The 19,969-nt window shown below is 37.0% G+C and overlaps 1 protein-coding gene across 2 annotated transcripts; it reads left to right on the forward strand.

Annotated features, from left to right (window-relative positions):
- Window positions 1-7,070: 7,070 nt before the first annotated feature.
- Window positions 7,071-18,393, forward strand: UBE2D1 (ubiquitin conjugating enzyme E2 D1). 2 transcript variants are annotated; one of them, XM_009275080.2, is made up of 7 exons: window positions 7,071-7,118; window positions 8,416-8,479; window positions 8,573-8,604; window positions 11,391-11,468; window positions 11,710-11,815; window positions 14,343-14,436; window positions 17,504-18,393. In XM_009275080.2, exons 1-7 carry the CDS (start codon window positions 7,086-7,088, stop codon window positions 17,547-17,549), a joined length of 453 nt encoding a protein of 150 aa, XP_009273355.1. In that variant the 5' UTR covers window positions 7,071-7,085; the 3' UTR covers window positions 17,550-18,393. The 2 variants fall into 2 exon arrangements, with proteins under 2 accessions (XP_009273355.1, XP_019326506.1); XM_019470961.1 differs by lacking the exon at window positions 7,071-7,118 and adding an exon at window positions 10,817-10,934.
- The last annotated feature ends 1,576 nt before the right edge of the window (window positions 18,394-19,969 follow it).

The following is a 19,969-nucleotide window of genomic DNA, read 5'->3' on the forward strand; positions in this document are numbered from 1 at the left end:
AAGGGCTCCCCCCCCACCCCCAGTCAGTGTTTTAAACTGTCGTTAATAAACCATCTGAGATGTTTTCCGAGGGTACGGCTGTGTGGTTGTGAAGTAGTGGGTGAAAGTCGACGTTGTGTTAATGGGTTACCTTTAGTAGAGGTGTAAGTAAAGTATCTGTTGCCAAAATACCGCGGTCCTGTTGTGCACAGCTTGGTTAGCTCTGTGCATAAGTTTTTTTTCCGCATTAGGAAGTGCTGTCAGCCCAGTACTTGATATGACCTTTGAATGTATCCCAGTTGTAGAGTTTGTTGACAATGTTTGTAAATGCACAGATTTTAATTGTGGAGTAAATTTCTAGATTCCTGTTGTTTGGCAAGACCTAACTGGTCATTGTACAGTACAGACAAAAGAAGCGTTATGGATGGTAAACACAGAAGTTTAGTTAAATGGTAGTGCATTGGCCATATTATAGAATACATGGTATTTTGTTGCTGTTGATGTGCCATGTTTAGTCAGTGTTTGTGCTATCCTCGTTTAGTGTCTGTGATGTAATTTCTTGTTCTGGTTTCCCTTTGCTATTGGAAAATGTTGGTATTACAGAAATAGAATTCTATAATGGCCAGCTGACCCTGCAGCGAGCATGTTTGGGATACCCTACAATAGATACAAAGTTATTTGGATGGATTTCTACCAAAAGTCGCTAGTTAGGTCTTATGCTACAAATCTTATCATGCCTTTACAGGTAATTTGGGGAGATTTTTGTTACTTCATATCACATATTTGTTGTGAATGTTGCATTTGAACATTGTATAAAATACTAATAAATCACTACAGTGATTTTTCTCTAGCAATAACTCTGTTATGCTTCTACGTATTACGGGAATGCTTTGCCTTTTCTTGGCTTTTTAATTTCCCACATTTTCTTGAATATCTCCTTACCCTTGTGTTTATAAGGAAAGGATTATTCTGAATACCTTCTCTTTCCTCTTCTTGTTCAGTTTCATTCAGCTAATGTGAACAGACAAAGAGAAAGTGGAAAGTCTGGTAGTCTTCTCGTATTTTTGAGTTGGAGTGGTAGTTGTGGTCTTCCAAATGAGGTCCTGGTAGAATAGGATTGTTCTCTGTATTTTTCTCTTACACCGTTCCGTGTGTAATGTTTCTTTCTGCTTTAGAGACTTCTATCTATATATTGGAAAGCCACAACTTTCTTTAGTGTGGTATTTAAAAACTTTATGTTCAATACATGTGAAATTTATGGGTAGACTATTTATGAAAGAGTATCTTTCATCCTGTTAGCCTTATTAGATTCTGCTTCTACTCTTTGAAAATGAAGATATGCTTACCAGGATGCTGACTTCAAGGTAGTGTAAGATTTCCTGATTATGCAATAACTTCTGTCTGAAACATGAAGAGATGTTGGAGAAGGAGCTACCAGAAGAGTTGAGGTTAGATTCAGAACTGGTTGCCTCTTGCTTCTAGCTTGCAGCAGAAATGACTATTGCTGGTTTTCTTTTTTCCATTAATTACCCACATCACTATCTGCTGCCTTTCCAGGGTAAGAAAAAAACAGTACTAGAGGGATTTGGCCAAGAGCCTGCCTCCGCAGTGGCAGAAGAGAAAAGTGTCAAGGAATAGGATTGTTTCAGATGCAAAGTTAAAATGAAGGGGGAAAGTTTGAAAAGACAAACTATCTTGATGTCACTGTAATATGTAGAGCTTTCCTGAAAATTATGAAATATATTTGTATGATGGTGTGTTTATCCCATCTAACTTCCTGATGTTTCAGACTGGCTATAAAGGTGGATAGCTATGTTGTATTTCAAGGGTAGGAAGGGATAAGATCTGGAGTAGAGGAAATGCTGTAAGGAGTTCATAGTTTCAGAAAGTGCCTAGAGGAACTCTTTGGAGAACAAAGCACTGTCAGAAAACACAATGGCATTACTTGGGAGCTTGTCAGTCTAGACATACTGTCTCAAGTTAAGCTTGGGTGGTTCAGAATTGTACTTTAACACAGCTAAGGGATTTTGATGGCAAGCTTGAGTGTTTGTTCATAATAATTTTGATAATATGTGTGTTCAGGATGATAGTGCCTACAGAGGAAGCAAAGCTGTAATATGTAGAAATGTTAGTAAGCATTTTTTGTCCCATACTGGTTGGGACTCCAATTTCTAAATAGTATTGCCATTGTGATCTGTGTGGTTTCATCCCATCTTTCATGGATCTGCCTTGAGGGACTCCTCAAAGGAGGACAGCCTACAGACTTCAAGACTGTGCACTAATAATGGAAAGATGTATTGTGCTTGGGAGCTTTCTTAAAATACAAGCAACTGAATAACGAACAAACAAGCTGATCATTGCACATGAAAGTATATCAACTTAGTGCTAAGGGTGGAAGAGCATTGATGACATGAAGCCCTGTGGTGTAAGCACAGCCGTCAGTGCCACCTCCATGACAAATTCATCTCGGAGTTCTTGGAAGGACGGGGGATTCTTACTCATCTTAAGCTGAGGAGCCTGTATTAGTTTACCTTGTCAGTGCTTTACTCTGCCGTAGCATGAAAGAGAGGCAGTGTATTTCTATGCTGTCAAAAACTTTAGGCTGCACTCTCTATGTGAGGTAGAACAAATGTTCCTTGGGGCCGGAGTTGCTTCTTTGTAGTCTGTGATGCACCAATGAAAGAATAACCCACGTTTTTGTGGGCATCGTAAATTCCAAATGTGGCAGATCACGAAAACAAAACAAATAGTGTAGGTTTTAATTGGGAAGGTATATTCTGCAAAGAAGTCTTTATTGTTACCACCTCTGGAAATTGAGACACCACGGCTTTTGTGCAAGGTAGAAAATAATTCAGGCTGACAGGTTATGCAAGTTAGCGTATAGGTCAGTTCTGCCCATCCACCCTGTGCAGAACCATTTTTCTAAGATTCCTGTTCTGAATCCTTTGTTTACATATCTAATTGCAAGTATGCTGTCCTGTCAGTTCAGTATTACAGTTGAGATTGTTTTCATCATAAATCCTATACTTCTGGGTGCTCCTCTAGTGTTAATGAGGGGTTGATGTTATGCTTGTTAATGGCTCAGGCTATTTTGACATAAGTACAAAACCAGTATTTACTTTTGTTATACTTTTTTGTTCTACTATTTAAAAATTGATTTAGAAGAGATTTTTAAACTAGTGACAAACTATTTTATGACACATTTGAAGACTGGTTTAAAAATAGCTGCTGTTTTTTATTTTCTTGGTGCACAGTACTTGATTGTTTCTCTCCCACAACTCAGTAAGAATAGAAGCATTCAAACATTTAGATATGTCAATGAACTGTATGTCTGTTTGTTTCAGTATGTGTTTTGTATATGTGTAGACTAACAGGACATACTGACTTGAATATGTTAAAAATAACTTTTGTTACTGTAAATTGACTCAAGTAAATAATTTTATCAATATTTGTGGTTTCGATTTTGACTTTAAAATGTTGAGTCACACGCTTCCTTTGGATGGTAATAAACATACTAAGGTAATTTCTTTATTGGATCTGTAATATAAAATGTTTTAATTAGCTTTCAAATCATGAGCTGTGATACCACAGCAATATTTTTTTGCATTAAAACGATGTATAAAAATAGAATATTTATTACTAAGACTTACCTTTATATCAAGAAATATTATGATAAATATTTGCTTTACATTTGCAAAATTTATGAAGAACAGAATCCATTAACTAGTCTACGTATGATCACTGAGTTTTTTTGGACAGATGGTTCCAAACAGCATTAATATAATAGCAGCAGCGTATGCATGGAGTTGGTAGGAAGGGAGTCTGTTGTCTACAGTGCATTTTGTGCAAGAAATGAAGAACATAGCTGGCAGATATAAAAACCTGTATTTTAAATAACGGTGTGGAAAAAGGCTCTGGTTGTGGTTTTGTGTTGCTTAGAGAATTAAAATAGCTTTTAGTGATGCTGCCTGCAGTTTATTTTGGCCTTCTGATAGTCTGCAGTCTTTTTTTCTGACTACTTTTTTAAACTGAAAAAAGGAGTCATTTTTAGGGCTTTTTTTGTTACTACTCATGTTCATAGCCATTGAGTGTCCATGAGTACTACGCTGAGAATATTTATCTCCTTGTTATCAAAGTATCCTTTGCAATCTTGTTCCAGTAGCTTTTTAGGAGAGAAGCCTGACTGCTAATGAAGTATGTAACTGTTAAACTGGCCTTCCAGTCTTCACCAACTTTATACTTCTATGAAATACATCCTGTATTATACTTTGACAAAGAGCACTAGTCTGCACATTCAGAAATATTTCCAGCATTTACAGCTTACCATAGCACGTGTTTTACATCAGTTAAACTTGATTTTAAAATTTTTTGTCTCATGCGCCCACAAAGCTCTTTATTCTGCAGTGTGTGTGGTGCAATGAAAGGTGATTTGGAGGCTTTGCTGTGTCCATCTCCAGTAATTGTTGTTTAGCATTTGTAGCATTACGACGATATTCCTTTACTAGCCACACCTGGTCATGGATAGTCTGCACATTCAGAAATATTTCCAGCATTTACAGCTTACCATAGCACGTGTTTTACATCAGTTAAACTTGATTTTAAAATTTTTGTCTCATGCTGCCCACAAAGCTCTTTATTCTGCAGTGTGTGTGGTGCAATGAAAGGTGATAATTTGGAGGCTTTGCTGTGTCCATCTCCAGTAATTGTTGTTTAGCATTTGTAGCATTACGCTAATATTCCTTTACTAGCCACACCTGGTCATGGATCCTGCTTACTTCTGTGCTCTGCTGCTGTTCTGTAGTGACAAATAGGAGAAATAGTTTACTGTTGCAACCAGCTAGAGGCACAGAATTAACAGTATTCTATTCTACTCTACTCTGTAATATTTTCTATGTTTGAGAGGATTAGAAGATTTATTCCTACCACTGTCCTCAGCTTAGCTGTTTTCTCTGTGCAAGTTTATCCTGGCTGTATTGGGATAGTGTGGCATGTGTTCGAGCTCTTGATAGATGCTTTTATGCTGTGACATTCACCAATGTTTGAAATAACTGATACTTCTATTTGCATCTCTTGCAGACAAAATTTTGGTTTTGTATATTCTCATAAAAGACGTTGCACTGGTTTACACTGTAATTTGTAGTGTTGACTTTCTCTTTTGAAACTGAATCTGCACTGCTTTGAGTTATAGATCCTGTTTGTTAACCTATGTAGTCAAAGTCTTGCACCAGCATTTTCTATACCAGTAACTAAAAATATCGGTGTAGACAAGGCCTTGAAGTAACCAGACCTGCATCATGCAGCTACGTAGTGATAATCCATAAAACATGGACAAAACTGCGGTAACAAATTAACTTAAAATTACAGGGAAATCTTTAGTGTTGACTGTTTAATGCCTTACATGCAGTTCTGCACTCCTTGATGAGGTTTCAGCACATTGTGCTTTGTAACTCTTCAGCCCTGTCTCTTGACACAGTAAGGTTTTGGGCTTCTTGTGAAAAGCATCTTTGCTGCTTTGTATAGAGTATTCTTGTATTCAACATCTCATTCTTTTGTGAATATGTAAAGTCATGAAGCAGTTTTTCTACATCTACTTACTCTAGAGAATCATCACAACTGTTCTGCAGTGTTCGGCTCTGGACACTGGCAAGTCAGTCTGACTCATGGGGGATGTTCTGACTATCTGCTTGCACCATTTCAAAAGAGATAGGAAAGCTTGAAGCCTAAATCTTACAGCTCTCCAGATAATTTTGCTTTGAATATGAAACTTAGCATAATTAACAGTATAAAGCTGAATAGTTGTTTTTATCACAGCTTGATCTGAGCTTCTGTATGTAAAGGCTCAAACCATTAACACTGTCAAACTCAATTTACAAAGTTTGATCATGTTACCATTTGTATTTTTAAACCACATGAGCCTCATTACATTATTTCTTATGACTGGAAAATACGGCTTGAATTTGCTCTATCAGGATTTTGAAGTTTGGTCTGGCTTTGTTTCCTAGCTGCAGAAGGTCTCTGAATGTGTCCGTGAACATCACTCTCATTTAGTGAAGTTGGCTGAAGAGTCCCTTTTCTTCATTATTAGGGAAATATTAATAACGGGAGTTGATAGTTCTGGGTCTCATCAAAGTATGATTAAAAACATGGTTTTTATCATGGACAAATTTCAGTGCCTTTAGCCTGAACAAATTGAAAGTGTATACCTGAGGAGCCTTCCCCAGTTCCTACCAATTCTGAAGTGCATGTGTACATACGAATGAAAACCAATTTGTGTGGTTTTGGACTATGTAAAGACCTTGAGGAAAGCATCTAACAAATGAGAGTACTGTTATAGACTTGCAACTCCAAAATTAAGTGCTTGCCTAGCAGTTTGCATATGCATAAAGGAATGTTTGCATATATTTTAGAGACTTTCTGAAGAGTTAAGCTACATATTTTTCCTGTCATTGCCTTTAATTTAGTAGTCAGCCGCGACTGCTATAAAACGTGTGATTTCTAGGTTTTGAGTTCTCTGTTTTGGCTAACAGTCTCGCATAGCTGGCTCATTTTTAGTGGGTGTACAAGACAATCTCTTGTTGGGTTAGATCTTGAGTTGCAAATTAGAGTAGACAGTGGCTGTAACTGCTCTGCTGCTGGTAATGCTTGTTACAACTCTCGTGACTCCTGGAAATTTGAGACTTGTTGACTCCCTTCATGTACTGGCAAGGACTTTGCTTTGCATAGCTTACTGGTTCTCTGTATTACTCCCTTAGTGAAATTTGAATCCTCGATTAAAAAGGGAACTGCACTTTTGAAGGGTTTTGCTATTGCCTTTATTAGTCAAGGTCTAGCCCGGAGTGTTGTTTCTGGACCAGCATACAATTTCACCAACAGAATAAAGTTGAGAGCAGACAAGTAACACTAGTTGGCAACCTGAGATATTTCAGTATACATCAAAGAACTGTCTCTTTTATTTTAAATCACAAAGATTGTGAGGAGTGACTTCAGAGCAAGTACTAATACTACTACTCTATTACCTGGCTGAAGATACGTTGCAGTGCCTTTCTTTGAATTCAGGGCCAAGAGTGGACCTGTAAGAAGTGTGTCTGAATTTAGGTTCCAGGTCCATGGTAAATTGGGTCCCTCGAAGAGAGAACTGTGTGAGTCGAAATGTTTACTGGATGTCGTAAATGGATAAATATATCACAGCAGTTGAGAAGTGCAGTGTTTTAACCCTTCAAATTGTACGTAAGATCTGATCACGCTACATACACGAATTATACACTTGAGTTAAATTTAGTTCAAATTTAAACCTTGATTTTGGAAGTAGTTGTCTTGACTAATGATTTTTGGGCAGAAATGTTTCCACCGTTACTCCTTACGCTAAAATCAAGGAGATATTTGCAGACCTGCTTATGTCTATTGTTGACTTAAATGTGTGTGTTTTGAGTAATTAGTTGACTGACTTACGAACAGTGGCTTAGCACACATCTTCTAGCTTATTTCAGTGGAAGTATTTACACGTAATTGTTAAACTTATCGCAGCACAGTTCCTATCAGCTTAGAATTGGAAAAAGTTGTTTGTTATTAGTACAGTAAAACTTCAGACATCAAAAATGGTATATTAAATTAAACAAAGAAAGTGAACCAACATTAATGCCTGGCTTGTTTTGCATTTGATATCGTGATGATAAATCAGATTAAAAGCTGCGCTGTTTTTGTGTAAATAAATAATAATTTTAAATCATTTGGGACCGTGTGGACTACTGTAAGAGAAATAAATCAGTTTACTTGCAAAAGATTCTCTGAATGCTTCTCTTAAATTTAAACTTTCTTGGGGTTTTTTTTAATTGTCACTTTGGGGGGAAAAAAACCCCAAACAACCATGCAGGGAATTAAATCAAGGTATGTTAAATAACGTGTAGAACTAATATTTTTTCCTTTGTTTTCTAGTTTACTTAGGAACCTTTATGTTATCTTTATATCTTATCTCTAGGCAGACTGCAAGCATTTTATAAGCGAGTTTAACTCAGCTAGTGTACATAGATTAGGCAAATACAGGAAGCTTTTGTAAAATCAAAAGCTAAAGGAACAGTCAGATTAGCACATAAATTTATAAATTAAGCACTGAGTTTACAGAGAAATCGAGAAACCCTTCATTGTCTTCATTTTTTTTTTCCTGTCTCTACTTCAGTATATCCAACTTATTATGAACTTGGCTAGAACTCTTAAATACTTTCAGATGTTAATTTATAGCACAATGTTGTCTTTAGCTGCAGACCTATATGGCAAAAAAACCCTTTCAATGTCAGTGGGCATTTCAAGTGTTTGATTTCTTTAAAAATACTACAGGTCTATTTAATAAAATCTGTTTGCGTTCTCACTTGTGAAGTAATGCTACTGAGTGGTTTGTATTTTCATGTAGATGTCTTTCAAATATTTGTGTGTTTCTTACAGGAACTAAGTGATCTGCAGCGAGACCCACCAGCCCACTGTTCTGCTGGACCTGTTGGAGATGACTGTAAGCTCTTTGTAGTACATTGTCACAGTTGACTTTTTTTGGTTAAGAAAAAGCTTGGAAAATCTCTAATTGTTAAATCTTTTTGACTTACAGTGTTTCACTGGCAAGCAACAATTATGGGACCTGTAAGTATATAATTCATGCCCCTTAGAAAGTAGACCTTGTTTCCCTTTTTGTTACGGAAGGATTCATTTGGGTTTCTGTAAACATGGCAGTCAAATTCAGCTGTGCTATGTACAGATTAAAGATTTAGGGTGGTATTGTTGTTCTTAGTAGTCTGGTACTAGTTTCTTTCTGTAACTGTTCAAAAATCTGTCCTCTTCATGAAGTTAGGAGTGCTTAATCGGTTAGCTGCAATGTTTGAATTGGTGATGTGGGCTGCCAAGTGAAAAGCTTGCTTTTCAAAGGTGATAATCTCAGTTCTGGAAGATTCATCCATCTGAAGGGAGGAAGAGTGGGTGTAATCCAATGTTAAAGTTGGTAACTGTAAACAAGAGTGATGTTGCAGAGTGTGATTTTGGGGCTTTTAGCTAGAGCTTATTTGATGGCTGTGATGTGGCTCTGGCAAAACCAGATGGCTTTTGCAAACTGTAGGCCAGCAATTGTGGGTACTTGTGGTTTCTATGTGAGAAAGGCCTGCTTTCATTGGGTTGAAGGAGATCTCGAAAGACCCCATTTATGACTCTTGTCAAGGAAATGACATAAAGGACAATAAAGCTTAAGAACAGAAATTTTTTTAAAGGAAAACTGAAAAGGGTTTCAGCATAAAGAATAAAGAACAACATGACCTGAGGGAATGGGTGTTTATTAATATCATGGTAAGGAGTTTGTATTCCTAGTGGTTTTGTTTTGGACTTACTAATTTGGAAAGAAGAGTTTCTGGTTCAGATGATGAGCTGAACCACTGTGTGAGTTGAAATTTTGAGGCAATACTTAATCCATTAAGGTGCAGCATCACATGGTGGAGAAAAGTGGAATTGTGACTGCTTTGAAGCTATTTCTGCATTTTCAGCACAGCTGCTCTGAAGCAGTGAAAGATCAGTTACTAATTTGCCAGTGGTATGCTGGAGTCTGTTGTCCAACTTCTCAATGGCCCAGCAGCAACTGAAATGATTGTGGCAAGTTTTTCTGTAGGACACTAATGCTTTTGCCATTTTTCTTTAACAACTGTGTTCTTTCACATACAGAGTCATTCTGATCCTTGCCCTTCTGCGCTGCTTAAAGGTGAATGGCAAAACAGCAAAGTTGTTAAGAGTTAACAAAAGCTTATGTGCTGATTGCCACCGATAATGTCTCTGTCCTGAATGACTCATGACCTGAGTAAGGGAAATACTAGCACATAAATCCCAACTTAAATTCCACTTTTTTTCTTTGAGCTTGCAATTCATCTTCCATATTCTGTAGTGGAAAATACTCCTTTCTTTGCTTCGGGTTCCTCAGATTTCTCTAGTTAAAGATAAGACTGAGCAGCTCTTGCCAACCTTTCTCAGCCGTATCTGCCAACAAGTAAAGAACACAGTCAGCATGTTAATTCTTTGTCTTGATAACGTAAGGAAATAGGGATGCACATCTGTAGTTTCCTGATGGCCTGATGGAAGCATAGGACTAAAGCTTACCTTCAGAATTCACTTCCTATTTGTGGAAGTAGGGTAACCTCTTCTCCTGTCTATGGGCATTGTCAATTTGTTTTACATACCTTGCTCACAAAACATTCTGTGACTTCGCTTTGCCTTCTGTCTGACAGTGAACTTTCTCATCTTCGGCTTATTTCAACTTTGACAAATCCATTTAGTATGCATGCAAGCAGTCCTTTCAAACCTAATTGGAAGTACAGCAGCAATCTCTTCTGCTGTTACCTAATGCTGACTTCTTAGCAATACTATATATAACCTGCCTTACATTGCTACACTGTCTGCATTTTGAATGTGTAAGACGACATGTCTTAGTGGACCATTTGTGACTTTATTTCTTATATTCATCTCTAAAACTGTAATTTTTGCTCATTTCCAAGGTAAACATTCTATTTAAAAAACAGTCTGCCTTTGCTTCCATAAGAAAACCCAAAAACTTGATCTTCTGCAGCTTTGCTGAGATTGAGTTCCTATGTTGCTGTTTTAAACTTACCAAGTAATGAGAGAGGTTTTTCTTCTCCTTCCCTTAATCAGAAATGGCAGCACTGCTCTCTATCATTTAGCATTGAGACCTCACTTTTCTGGTTAATAAACACGAAAGATTTCCTCAACAGATGACTGCAACAAAGTTATTTCTATCTATTAACTGTGTGCAACCTGGACGTAAACCTGTGCACATGTTCTCTAACAAAATGCATGTTCACAGATTTGTACAGGTCACAAAGATGTTGTGTGTTTTAAAACTCCCTGATGTCATCATGATCAACTGAATTATGTTGGAAAATCCTACTCTTTGCATCTGCAAAGAGAAACCACTTCTTAAGGTAAGTATCTTTGTAGCTTAAGGATGGAGGAGGATCAGAGCAGCTGTGGTGTTGCACAGAGACAGGATTTGGAAGACCTGCTCTGGGTTTTGTATTCCCCTTGGTGCGGTGGAGCTGATGGATCAGCAGTTTTGTAGCTCCACCAGTCAAACACTGCTCCCTCCCTTTCTTTCCCCAGAAAGGGCAGCACTCAGTAGCCGTGTTGCACTACTGCAGTAGTAGCCATGGTTGGCTCTACTGTAGCTCTGCAGGCCAGTGGGAGGGTTCAATTCCCTCTGTGCCTTCCCAGTACACAGCCCATAGTGGGCTGTGGCCCATAGCATGGGCTGTGTACTGGGCAAAAAATGGATTTTCTAAGATACTCGTAGCTTTGGGAGGTTATCTGCGTTCAGAAGGGAAGCTCCAGAATAGCTGAAATATATTAATATGTTTTGTTTGTTTTGTTTCTTTCCCCAGCCTGATAGTGCATATCAAGGGGGAGTATTTTTTCTCACAGTACACTTTCCAACAGACTATCCTTTCAAACCACCAAAGGTAAGTCCTTTCTCTCAAAACTTACACCATTTTTTGGTCAAAGCTTTGTTTCTGTGTCTTAGTTCTTTGAGGCTTAATTTTGGAAGTTAAAACTAGAAAGGCCAGCAATAGGATACATGTTCATAGTGGATGAACAGATAAGACTGTACGATAGATTGTGTTGGCAGATCTAGTATGACTGTAACTGAAGGGACAATGTTAATTTGATGTTACTTGTTTTTTATTTATTTTTTTATTCCAGATTGCTTTTACAACAAAAATATACCACCCAAACATAAACAGTAATGGGAGTATTTGTCTTGATATCCTGAGATCGCAATGGTCACCAGCTCTGACTGTATCTAAAGGTAAACTCACAGATTTGCTAATGGATTTATGAAATTGCATACACTGCCATGGCGTTTTTTTGTGTATTACTGCACTGTCTAAGGGTGGCAGTGGGAACTCATTTATTCTGCTTGTTACAGAAGTAGCAAATGCCATTGGAATTCTTGTTAAGATCCAAGATCTTGCACGGTTTATTTGGAGTGTCACATTACATAAAATATTATGTGAATGGTGAAGAAATGTTCTAAAACAAGTTGAGTAAGATACTAAATGTCCAATTAGCCTGAAATGCAACTTCTGTATTATAGCTGACTGTGCATGCAGAACTGCGGAGAAACTGGTGAAGAGAGCTTAAAAATCAAATGAATTTGGATGTAAATGGAAAACCCTGATACTGACGTGTGTGGGCTTACCTGATTGCTTATTGATGGCTCTTTGGGTTGCCTGAGCATCCTTGTGTGGGCTCAGATCTTAATTACGCTTCATTTTAAAATGAGATAAATTGTTCTGGTTTGCATTCCTCCGTAAGATGAGTATTTTAAAACGTAGCTGCTTTCAAAGTCATCAGTAAAAGATTTATTAAAATATTCTAGTCCTGTAGTTAAACTTTCTCAAGTTGAACACTGTAGATTTTTGGAACATTGAGGTTACAGTTAAGCAGTTCTTTTGTTGTAGGCATTTTGTGTCACTTAAAAAGCTGCTTATTAAATCTGGGTGCTATCATTGTTTTTTCTCACCCATCTTCAAAATGCTTAGGCACACTTAGTCATATTACAGAAAGTTCTCATGTGACTCAAAAGGTTAAACAGTATCGCATCTTGCTTATGTGCTTGAAAGCTCTCTAAACCACGTGTCTTTTTTTAGAACAGTGTTACTGCATTTGGTGTACAAGCAAGGAAAAAATTGTTAATCTTTGTCCAATGGAAATTGCTCTATGCAAGTGCAATTGCTATACCTCCTTGGAAAAGCAACTTCTGCTCATATGTAACAACCCTGTGCAGTAATCTCAGAAGCTAAATAAAATTTAAGTTTAATACTGTTTCCTGGTGTAGTTGCTGAAGACATGAATTACTATTGTGTGTAGCTGGTATTAACTTTCCACAGAAATTGGTTGATTGTTTTATTGCTGAGAAAAAATTGTCTTGTTTCTAGTTATTTAGAAGGTATTTAGCAAATGAGAGTTGGCACTTACATCGTGTTTAACAGTTGGAGTTTACAAATGAAAACTCTAAGTTTTTACATCTTCAGCACTTTTCTGTGTCTTTACTGTTGAGCGTACTGTCAGTTATAAAGAGGAGCAGTCTGCTGGTCTTGTGTTCTGATTTGACGTGCTTTTACACATGTGCTTGCACATCGTATATTTCATAAACTGGAAATTAGCTCAGTGGCTCATGGAAGTTTCTCCTTTACAGTTCTTGTTTTACTGAATCAAAGGATTACAACGTACTGATAGCACCTCTGATTGGTGTGACCAAGTATTCTAACCCGATTTTCTAATATTACTGGTGTATTTGGCACTTAATAAAATGAAATATGTCAGTATGAAGTGGTTGAACTCACTACTGGTGAAAATAGGTATTAGTCCGGGCTCTTTTGTAACAAGGCGAAGTAAGAAAAAAAATCCTGTTCTACAGCAGATTCTCATTGTAGCATCAAATTCCCTTTCACCATGTGTTTAGAACTGTTTAACTGTGTACTCTTGTATTTATATTAGTTCTGAATCTAAAAATAGAAATGTCCTGAGAAGTATGAACTGACAATGTTAGAAAAAGCAAATATCCTTGGTTCAATACCAGGAAGTGAATATGGAATTATAAATGAATACCTGCATATAATACTGATGAAGTATTTTCCCAAAATGGAAGTCACACTTCTATCAAATTAAGTAAAATATTCATATGAAGGAGAGGATAACTGTCAGCACAGAAGTGGAGAAGGATATGCACAAATAGAGTATTATATGGCAGTATAATATTAATAACATTAATTATCTTAAATAATTGTAGATGGAAGAGCTTAGTTTGGTCAAATATTTATAGATAACTATGTAGTCTGTAGTTTGTTTAATGTCCATAGGTTAAAACGTGGGAGAGAGATCATTACAAAAGGTATGGGTCCATGGGTTGCAAGTTCTCTAGGCTAGTATCAGGTGTTGTTTACTTAGGACCTAGAAATTAACAACATTAATTATCTTAAATAATTGTAGATGGAAGAGCTTAGTTTGGTCAAATATTTATAGATAACTATGTAGTCTGTAGTTTGTTTAATGTCCATAGGTTAAAACGTGGGAGAGAGATCATTACAAAAGGTATGGGTCCATGGGTTGCAAGTTCTCTAGGCTAGTATCAGGTGTTGTTTACTTAGGACCTAGAAAAATGATGCTGTATAAACATTCCTGAGCAGAACTGCTATGTGAAAGCTTAATACTAACGTGCATTCTCTTTCCAATCTCCCTTCCACCACCCTCCTTCAGCATACTGGAATATATTAAAGGATTATAGAAATAAAGCAAACTAACTTGTTTAATCTAGTGTCTCTTTTATTTAGTTTTATTGTCCATATGCTCCTTACTTTGTGATCCTAATCCAGATGATCCTTTAGTACCGGATATTGCACAGATCTACAAGTCAGACAAGGAAAAGTGAGTATAACATATATATATTTGTGTGTTTGGTACTTGCAGATGGTTATCTGCTATGCACCTTCTATCTTAACTTTTAAAGATACTCTTTTCATAGATTTCTACAGGATTAGATTTTTAAATCTTGAAAATATCAATCAGTGGAATGGCAAGCAGGAAACTGTAGGCGTACACAGCTGTTGGATACTATTTTTTTGTACTTAGTTGCATAAAACCTTCACACTTGTGTGTTTATATTCATTGCATGAAAAATCATTTCCCAAATATGAATTATTTGTTGCTACTGTGATCCTCTGGTTGTAAAACCTGTGCCTTTAGTAAGATGTTAGGTATGAACAACAAACATCTTTTTGACAGTTTTGTAAACGTAGGGTATACTAATATTCAGTGCTGTTTAGTGCTAAGCACCATTGTCACATTGCAATTTGCAGCATCTTACAGAGAAAAAGAACCTCTCTTACTTTCTGGAACAGCTGTAGAACTTGCAGGAAGTTTCTGATCTTGGGTAGGTAACATGGACAGCGCATAACCGAAGCATTACATGCTTCTGGACCAAACCTGATTTTGATTTGAGGAGTTTTAACTCTAAAACTACTATACTGACTGAAACTTCTATGCTGGGGTCTTTTACTTACAGTGCGGAACGACCTGGATTTCCCAAAGTCCAGTTTTAAGGCTTGCTGACTCCTTGTTGTACATCACTCCTAAGGAGGGGTTTGAAATTCTGTCTTGTAACTACATACATGGCTGAACCCTCACAATACCAGATAACAGGATTTAGAGGTCACTAACAAGCCCAACGCTTGACATAGCAGAGTTTCTTTCTAGAGCAGTACCTTTCTAGAGTGACTCCTTTTGCTGCTCAAACTTTGAATAGTGAAATTTATGGATATCTAAGCAGTGATGCATTGATTTCTTAAGAGTTTGTTGCAGTCGTGGGTGGCAGGAAGCTCGGGCCCTTTATTGCACAGATTAGACTGCATGATTTCCAAAGGGTTCCATGGAGGAAATACTATCTGTGTGAGATTTTTCCATCTTTGCTGCTTTCTGCTGATATATCAGATACCTGCTTCTCCTGGGCTTACAAACTTTAAAACCTTTATGCATGGAAAAGGTTACAGAATCAGTGATCCAGGAAGGAAATATTTTGCTTACCCCTGGGAGATTCTGTTGAACTCTGCTGCTATAGGTATTTTGAGCACAATCCAGGATGTAGTCTACAGTCTATCAGCATGGCCGGAGCTGTCTTCTCTAGCAGGGTTTTAGCACCTGTGGGTTTTCTAGGTGTGTGTGGGATTAAGAAAGACTGAAACACAAGATCAATTTAGGATAGTAACAAGGAGTAGGAGTCTCTAAGGTTTTCCAAATACATCCAGTCCTAATTTGCCAAGAATGGAATAACCTTCCCCAAAATTAATCTGTCACAAGTTTTCTGGTGGCCTTGACAATAAATTAAATAGTCATAGCCATGCAGCACAGTCATTGACAGCCTAACCATTGCTGTTTATCTGACTACTTTTTAAAGCTGTGGAAAAGGTGGTGGATTTAGCTTGCGGCAGGCTTTTTAGCCTTGGTACTTAAGCTGCTTTTTGGTAACCTTGCTGTTAACTATTTTAATTGTTAGACTCTTTGCTTCAGATTCTGTGGAATGTTTGTGATATCCAGAAGAATTTTTCACTTCCTGGTTAATGGCCTGAGAAATTGTTGGGTACCTATTTTTTAGTAAGTGAGCCATTGAAAACTTCTTGCAATGCATGCTAATGGCCTGTGGTTCATCACATATCACAGGTCCATGAAGATTTGAGTATTGCTTTTACCTTGAGGACTGGATAGAGAAGGAGTGATGTAGAAGTTACATGGAAGCCTATGGTCTAGTATTTCTCTCCCTAGAGTAAGAATCACTAAAATGACCTTTTTCTGATAGCGTGATGTCTGATACAATCAAATCACATAACCCACTTCTGAAACGCGTGAACTCTGTGGCTTGTACTGTAAAGCAGATAGTGTTCAAGTTGAGGATGTTGTACCTCAGCTTCTGTCCATTTGTGTCTCAGCTTTTGTCCATCCACTTACTTAATACAGTGATTGCAGCTTTTATGCCTCCAGTTCTTGAAGGAAGCAAACAAGGGATATTTCTCTATCTCCAAAACTTGAAATTTAATCATTGCAGGAGAAAGTGAGAGAACATGTAGTCGTGACTATAGCTTTATCTTCTTATGCTGATCACCTATTAATTTTTTTTAATCTCAGCTTGGATTTAGGAAATGAAAGATATGGCTGGTTACCCCTGAGCATTTATCTATGGGTATTTTACTATAAGTAAAAATCCAAAGACTTGTATGGTAGCATATTCTTAAGAACAAAACCAGTTAGCACATGAGTTGCTATACTGATACTAAGAAATGGATTTAAAAACTTGTCACTGTTTTCTCTGGAGGACCCAGAAGAAAATGAATCTAGTCTGGAGAGTGGAATGTAACAAATGTGAGGACCAGAGGGAGAGATACTGACTCTCTAAGGACATTTACCTTTGGGAGTGCTAATCAGCTTCGTATCAGAAGGAAAAGACCCAAGACTTAAAATCTAGTAAAAAATGCTTTTCAGGAAACTTTCGGGTTCTGAAATGCAGAATGGAGAATAAAAAAATCACTGTGCCTTCTACTCCCACCCTTTCCAAAAACAGTTAATTATACTGAATTTTATGCAACTGTGTGAACTTTGTCAGACTGTTAATAGCATACACATTTAGGAGTAACTGACAACAAATTCCTGTTAAGGTACAAATAAGGGAGCCAGTTGTGAAATGCAAATTAAGTATGCACAGTGATATGCATTTTAATACAAACCTGTGAGATTGGTTTTGAGTCTAAATAGCTTTGATAGGTAGCCTTAGAAACTGAACGTACAGTGGGTATATGTTTCTTGGCTTTTAGACTATTTTAGCATTATTTGAATCAATGCTAAGAGGTGAAAAGCTCAATAACATCTGTGTTAAGTAAATATGTGGCCATTGTCAATGTATCACTAACAAGCTCTTCACTGTAATGCCTTCTTTCTGCACGTACAGATACAACAGACATGCAAGAGAATGGACTCAGAAATATGCAATGTAAACTTGTGAAGACTTTTTCATATACCACAGAGTACTGTAAATTCTAGGGTTTTTTTCAAAATTAGAAGGAAATGGAGCACAGTTTACTGCTTCCATGTATCATGATGCCCCTTGAATTTTTTTCACCCATGTAAGTGTGTTTCTGGAGCAAGGGAGAACAAACTTCCAAAAATAACCTTATGACTGTGATAAGAATATTTATCCTCTTTGTATGCTTTGCAGAAGACATTTATTATGGTTTTTAAGAGTTGGACGTCTGCATCTTCAGACTACAAGATCCATTATGCAGTTGTAAAGCAACCAAATTATTTTTGCTGGAAAAAGTAGCTGGTTTTGTGTGATGAATACTGTATGTGTGTCAAAGTATGTTGACCATTTCATAAGTGTGCTCAAATTTCATTTTGTTAGTTCACTTATATAATTTGTATTTTTTTACTATATAGACTAAATATTTTATTTACCATGTAAGTCATTTCATTTTAGACTTACTTGCTTGTGCACAGTATTGACAAGGCACAACTGCTAGTAATGAAAATAACTGGAGTATCCCACCCGTTAGGATATTCTAAAGACTGACTGCAGATTTCTTAAAACCTAAAATGATCTTTGCACTGTAATTCTTTGTATGCTGATTATGGAGAAACACTTGGTTTTGATTCTGTTGCATATACTTGACTTAATTTTATTGCAATGTGAACTAATTGCACTGCTATGTAGAAAGATGTGTAACCGTTTTGTTGCTATTCACAAATGATTTTTGACATGTGGGCAACATAACACTATCACAGACCTTTTACAAATCTAAATGTAGCCTTTTCCATATAAATAAAATGCATTTTCTACTACTTGTCTTGGCTTTTTTTTTAAATCATGCATATCCTTAAAGTGCTTGTTCTAACATTAGCGAATCAAAATATTAAGTGTGCATGTGTCTTGTAGACAAAAGGGAAAATAAAGCCATGCATCGTGTACTGCTTAGAACTGTTGCAATTTTTATGCTAGCTTTAGCCTAACTTATTTAGCATGCTATGCCCATTGTTTTATATAGGATTTCAACTAGTTTAATGACATGTTACATCTATATTCATTTATGGAGGAAATAACCACAAGTGTTTGAACATCAAACACTTCAGTTAAGGTGGTGTATTTGCAATATCGGAATGTTACAGTAAACTTCTCACGCTTGAAGATAACTTTTCCATTAACTGGCACTTCAGTTGCTTCAGACTATGCATGTGGAAAACCAGTAGTGCTGGAGAGGGGCAGTCTTTTCTTTTAAAGTAGATTAAAAGCAGAAGAATTTTTATTTCCTACCGTACATTCTTCTTGGGTATCTGAAAATAAAAATGCATGACTATTGTTTTTCTCTGTATCTTGCACAGGAAAGAAAAGTGACTTGCAGTTGGGAAATTTGTCATCATAAAATAAATTTTTAAGATGACAGATATTTGGGTTTTTTGCTGTAATGAATGCCAAACTGGAATTTGGGTTGTGGGCAAGAAGTGTGCACAGTAGGAGCTTTTATTCCTACCAGTGGAATACTCTTATCTTTATGCTTGCTGACTTACTGACCCAAATGGCATAAGTTGGCCACGTATAGGAAAAAGTCACTTCTGTGCTACAGTTTTATCTATGATGGTAGTGATGACTTTTTGAAACAAAAGCTTGATGGGAAGTGGCTCTATTGACCTTAAAAATATCCTTGTTCACTTCAGATTGTAAGGTGAATAAATGTGGGGGGTTTTGTTATTAAAATGAGTGCTTCGTTAGACTTGAACTAGGGCAATGTAGCTAGGAGGGCAAAGCTATTGTTTATACTTACTGCTAAAATGGTGGTAGAAAACTTTGACGGTCAGAATGTGTCCCCAGAGCTTTTATTTTTCCTAGATCGGTAGTAATACCTTTGTACTAGAAGTTACCTAAATGTTTTCAGTATCTGTATTGAACTGTGTGAGAGTGGAAGTTTGACTTGCCTCTCGGAATACTCACTTTCTTTTGGTTTACTGATTTGTATCGGGGATGGTTTGAAAACACTTGTACTTCAACTGGTAATTTTTCTGCTGTGTGCCATACATGCAAGAATGACTTTCCATCACAGCGCAAGACCAGCAGGATGATCGAAAAACCAAAGACCAACAAAACTGAGGAAGGCTTTGTGCTTACAGCACACTTACATACTAAAAAAAATAATCCTGTCTTATGCACATGCTGTTTTAGAGGCATGAAAGCAACTCTTTGATTCTCATGCTTCTCCTATGGGAAACAAAATACATTACTTAAACTTCATTCTTTCAAAAAGTTGGTCAGATTTCATCTGTGGAGATAAAACATCTCTGGTACTACTCAGCTAGAGTTCCTCTGTTACCACTTTTTAAAGTATGTGCTATTTTAAGGGGGAGGGGGGGGGGGGGCAGGGCAGGG

This window comes from Aptenodytes forsteri, unplaced genomic scaffold, assembly GCF_000699145.1.
Source record: "Aptenodytes forsteri isolate BGI_AS27 unplaced genomic scaffold, ASM69914v1 Scaffold320, whole genome shotgun sequence".
Taxonomy (NCBI): domain Eukaryota; kingdom Metazoa; phylum Chordata; class Aves; order Sphenisciformes; family Spheniscidae; genus Aptenodytes; species Aptenodytes forsteri.

Coding starts and splice junctions, on each gene's coding strand:
- UBE2D1 (XM_009275080.2), top strand. CDS start 7,086: ATGGTAAATTGGGTCCCTCGAAGAGAGAACTGT. Junction 11,469..11,709: donor ATCCTTTCAAACCACCAAAG/GTAAGTCCTTTC, acceptor TTTTTATTCCAG/ATTGCTTTTACAACAAAAAT. Junction 11,816..14,342: donor AGCTCTGACTGTATCTAAAG/GTAAACTCACAG, acceptor TCTTTTATTTAG/TTTTATTGTCCATATGCTCC.